Source organism: Meleagris gallopavo, chromosome 3 (genome assembly GCF_000146605.3).
Source record: "Meleagris gallopavo isolate NT-WF06-2002-E0010 breed Aviagen turkey brand Nicholas breeding stock chromosome 3, Turkey_5.1, whole genome shotgun sequence".
NCBI lineage: Eukaryota > Metazoa > Chordata > Aves > Galliformes > Phasianidae > Meleagris > Meleagris gallopavo.
In genome coordinates, this window is record NC_015013.2 from 37,373,529 (window position 1) to 37,377,869 (window position 4,341).

A 4,341-nucleotide genomic window follows, 5' to 3' on the forward strand; every position below is an offset into this window, starting at 1 on the left:
TCTCTGTGGGCTCATCTCAAGGGAGAGAACAATCTCAGGGGTGCTGCACATGGCTCTTAACCAAGCACCCAGCAATTTCACGTTGGCAGAAGGAGGATAAAAAATGGGACCTACAAGCACGAGGGTAGGTGTCTGACATCAGATGCCTCACAACTTGATACCTGCATGATGATGAACTACCATGGGCCTGCTCTGTTGCTGTACCTCCTTGTTGCTTAAGGTTGACCACTCTGCCCTGTGCTTTGGCTCCTGCATCGGCCTTGGACCATCGGAACTGCATGCAATGGGATGCTGCTGGATCTTGGTGGTGACTATCCCCATTTTACATAGTTTTTGCTCCTTTCCTATCACCTGCTTTCCCTTTCCCATCACTCTAATTCATAAGTCACCAACCTCCCATTCTCTTGATTGATCGGGATTTGTTCTAAACTGGTCGAACCAACATCTGAATTGTTGTTTCTTAATCTCCACATCAGGTATACATACATTAAAAGAACCTCCTCATTTATTTATTATGTTAAAAGAACCTGTTCATTTATTTCTTTTATTTGTTTGGGATTTAGAGTGGTTCTATGTTTTTATTTTTTTATGTGAATGTTTCCTATCTATGAAAAAATGAATGAGCAGAATACCAATTTACGTTCATACTGTATAGAGGCACTTTTTTTTCTCCTGTGCATAGCTCAAATAATTTTGCTTCTATTGTTTCTAGTCTTAACAGTCCAGAGGCAGTAGTCAGTAAGAAGTGCAATCAAATACTATGAAAACTGATTGCTGTGGCACCAATTAGTTATTTTTCTTTTGTTATAAGTTTGCTATGCTGTAATGATTACCAAGGATCATAGAAATTGTTGTGTTGGATTCAAGTCTACTGCAAGTAGACAGGCAAGCACTTGGAGCTGCAGCTATTCTTCTAACTTCCTATTTGTGGGTCATTATTTGAGCCCTGCTGTAGAAATAGTTATGGTCATCGATTGAGTGGGATTACAGTTTGCGTGTGTTTTGTTGACAGGGAGAAATGATTCGCTGGATCACAACAATTGTTTTAGTCATCAAAGCTTTGAAGACTTTAAAGCTTCTCTTGACATACTTTTCTAGAGGATCTCTTTGGTCAGACATTAGCTTCAGAGCAACTCCTTAATGCCATGGAAACCCAGAACAGTTGCATGGCCCTGAATTGAGTGACCCATGAGGTCTGATGGACTGGGTATGAATGCAGGATCAATGCGTGATGTCAGGAAGAACTCAGGGAAGTAGAACATTTATTTAGGTCACGTAGGAACCTACCTGGGAGCATTTTGTATGTTCACTTGGTATAGCTAGTTAAGTGAAATCTAGTGGAGAGCTGTGTTTTGAAGGTAAATTTCAGGGGGAAGAGCTCTGAGTCAGGATTTGACGTTCAGTTTTTAATATGCTGTACAGAGGTGTTACTAGGCATATTCCTTGAAACATATGAAATATCTCACACATTGAAGTCACTAGTTTACTTGTGACATGGCCTTTTATGAAGCAGGTGCTAAGGAATTAAGAACTGGATCCTAGAGGAGGCTGAAGGATTGAAGTGCAAGTGAGCACAGTGGGCGGAAGGCTGATCAGCTGTTTCATAACTTTTTCTCCCATCTTGTACAGAGTACTTTGGAGATGAAAGAGATTTTCCAGCTCTTCAATAATTCTGGCTTGAACATTTCAGGCTTTTATCTGGAAAATGTAATATAAGGCTTTGGAGGATAAAAAAGAGCTACAGCGAAAAGTAAACCTAAACTGTCTGAAAATGTTTTTAAAAATACATCCTCATGAAAGAATATGAAATTATACACGCATTATATGTGCCAGGTGTTTAGCTGTGTATACTATCCATGTGTGTGCAATCACCTTAGACTTCTACGGATAAAAGGCTTTCTTTTCTTTGCTAGCTAAAATGATGCAAATGTAGGTCAAATGCTAGAAGCAGTATCTAAAATGAGTATTTTGCAAGAGTTTGCCATCTTATTTTGCTTGTTCAGCTATTTTGATACTTTATTAATGGACTAAAGATGTTTTTGGTCCGAATGTAAGTTTGGGTTTGTACTTCACTGAATTGATTGGGCATGTGAATATCTGAATTTCATTAGATATGCTGAAATTTTAAGCTTGTGCTTGGATTGCTTCTGTAGTTGTAGCAAAATGTAGACCAACTTTTGGTTTTGTTCAAGTATTTTTTCTACCTTCATAGTTGAACAGAGGAAAAATGATTAGAATCACCTTCTAACGTGATACTAGTTCATATCAATAAGATGGTGAGAAAAACTAAATCTTTCTCACTGATGAATAAAAAGATAAAAATGCTGGTAAAAATGCATTATTTCTTATGTCTAAGTGTACTGATGGAGTAGGTCATCGACACTTTGTTTTCCAGATTTGCAAGTGGAATTTTGAGAGCTTGAACGTTGTGTTTTACCACCTGCTCCAAAGATCTGCCATAATGTAAACCTGTTATCATATTTTAAATCATCTGTATGTTTATGGATGAACAAGGACAAATCAATTTTTTTGCATTAATTTGAGAATGATTTTTTTAGTTATTGATTTAATGTTATTGTCAAGCGATGATCTTTGCTTTGCAAAATCATACAGCTGTTAGTTAGCTGTGTATGTCACTACTGCATGATTCAGTTTTTCTTTCTGATGGGAACTAAATCCCTAGAGGCTGAATAATTCTTTTCATTTCTACATCTAGATTTCAGTTAACTCTGATTTGATGCTTGCCATTGATCTGATTCTTGCCATGCAGCTGTATGGCGGGAAGCAGTGTAACCAATGTCAAGAGTGTCACTTATTTGGCAAGTTCTGAAACCTCATAACTTCTTTCTGAATGAAGAGTTGCATTTCTGTCCAGCTGTATACTGCATGACTGTTCTGTCCATGTGTCCCTCATCCAGCAAAGCCTGATGCTTTTGGATGTGGAAGAAGACTGAGTGTGTACATCAGGGCCGCCAGCAGGCTGCCTCTCTGTGGGCAGATGCTTCTGGGACACTCCCTTTGGACCTGTGGTGTTAAGGCGATGCATCTTATTTTCTGATTTGTATGTTGAGTTTTCTCTTCATGAAAAACAAAAGAGATCTATGTTCAGCCTCACTAAAGAGCTGAAATAATATCAGTGTGTGCAGCCACGCCCAGGAGCTAGGAAGTGCTCTACAAGCTGCTGCGTGCTCAGGAGTTATCTGTGCACGGATTTTGCTGTGCCACAATGTGGCACAGGTCTATCTATCACAGGTCTATTAAAGGTCTATCTTTACTAACGTTCGTGCAGGTAAGTAATTTTGCTATTCCTATTAGTTACTCCATTTCAGTGGAGCTAACTATGCTGAGCATTAGTACTGCAAGGAAGTGGAAGTGTTCTCCCTTCCCTTTCTTTAATCTTTACTGATTATCAGTATTTCATTACTGTTGTTATAGGAGGAAAAGAAAAACCAGAGAATTTAAAATATGCAGATTGTTTGTATGAAATAGCTGTTGCCTAAATTGCTGTTGTCATTTTGCTTTCATTGTTTTGCTATGTGTTAAGAGCCTGGTGCAGCACCCACAAGAGAAGTAATGGGGTCAGGGAACAAATGCAGGTCAGCTTTGAACCCAGTTGTGTTTTCATTGCAGCATTTTTACTGACATGGATGGAACTAGTTGCCTCACAGAAATATGGCAGCAGAATATTCTCCCTAAAGTTACTTGGGGCAAAGAGAATCTGCTTGTGTAACTGACAAGCTGGTGAGTAGGATGTGATTGTAATGGAAAAAATACTTTCAATTTGCACTGGGAGAGATTCTTACAAATATTGATTGCAGAAACTCAAACTGCTTTTGATGAATTTAATCATATAGCTTATGAGAAACCTTGATGTAGTCGTGTGAGATTGAGTTGAGTATAATGAAATTAGACTTGGGAATAGGCAGGGCTGCCTGTTTGTGTATTTGGCTTTCCCACAGGCTTTTTGGTTGTTGAAGCTGCCCTGAAAGATCAGGGCTGTGACTGACCACAGTCTTTTACTACAGGCATTTTTCTGTTCTTTTGAATACCTGAAGGCTGTGGCACGGCTAAAGGCTTTGAGATAAAATCCTCAATTAGAAGTGTGATACTAAGCTTGTCCTTGTTTAGATGTGAATGATTCTGTAACTGTGATTTTTAACAACTGCCCTTTCTTGTTTCAAATTACTGCAAAACTATCTATGGTAGTAACACTGGAATTAAAAAAGAGTATTAGTCCAGTTACCTATTTTTAAGTGAGCTGTCTTTTAGGAAATTGTAGTGTTTGGGAGTAAGGGTGCTTTTGTTCCATTAAAGTTTTCAGAAACACAATCTGTTTTCTCA

The 4,341-nt window shown here is 38.5% G+C and overlaps 1 protein-coding gene across 1 annotated transcript in view; it reads left to right on the forward strand.

Annotated features, from left to right (window-relative positions):
- The first annotated feature begins 2,033 nt into the window (after positions 1–2,033).
- Positions 2,034–4,341, forward strand: part of LOC104910234 (F-box only protein 15) — a 13,408-nt gene continuing 11,100 nt past the window's right edge. Inside the window, exon 1 of the mRNA XM_010708699.2 lies at positions 2,034–2,050. Within this exon, the coding sequence (XP_010707001.2) occupies positions 2,034–2,050 (17 nt within the window). The remainder of the gene's footprint in view (positions 2,051–4,341) is intronic.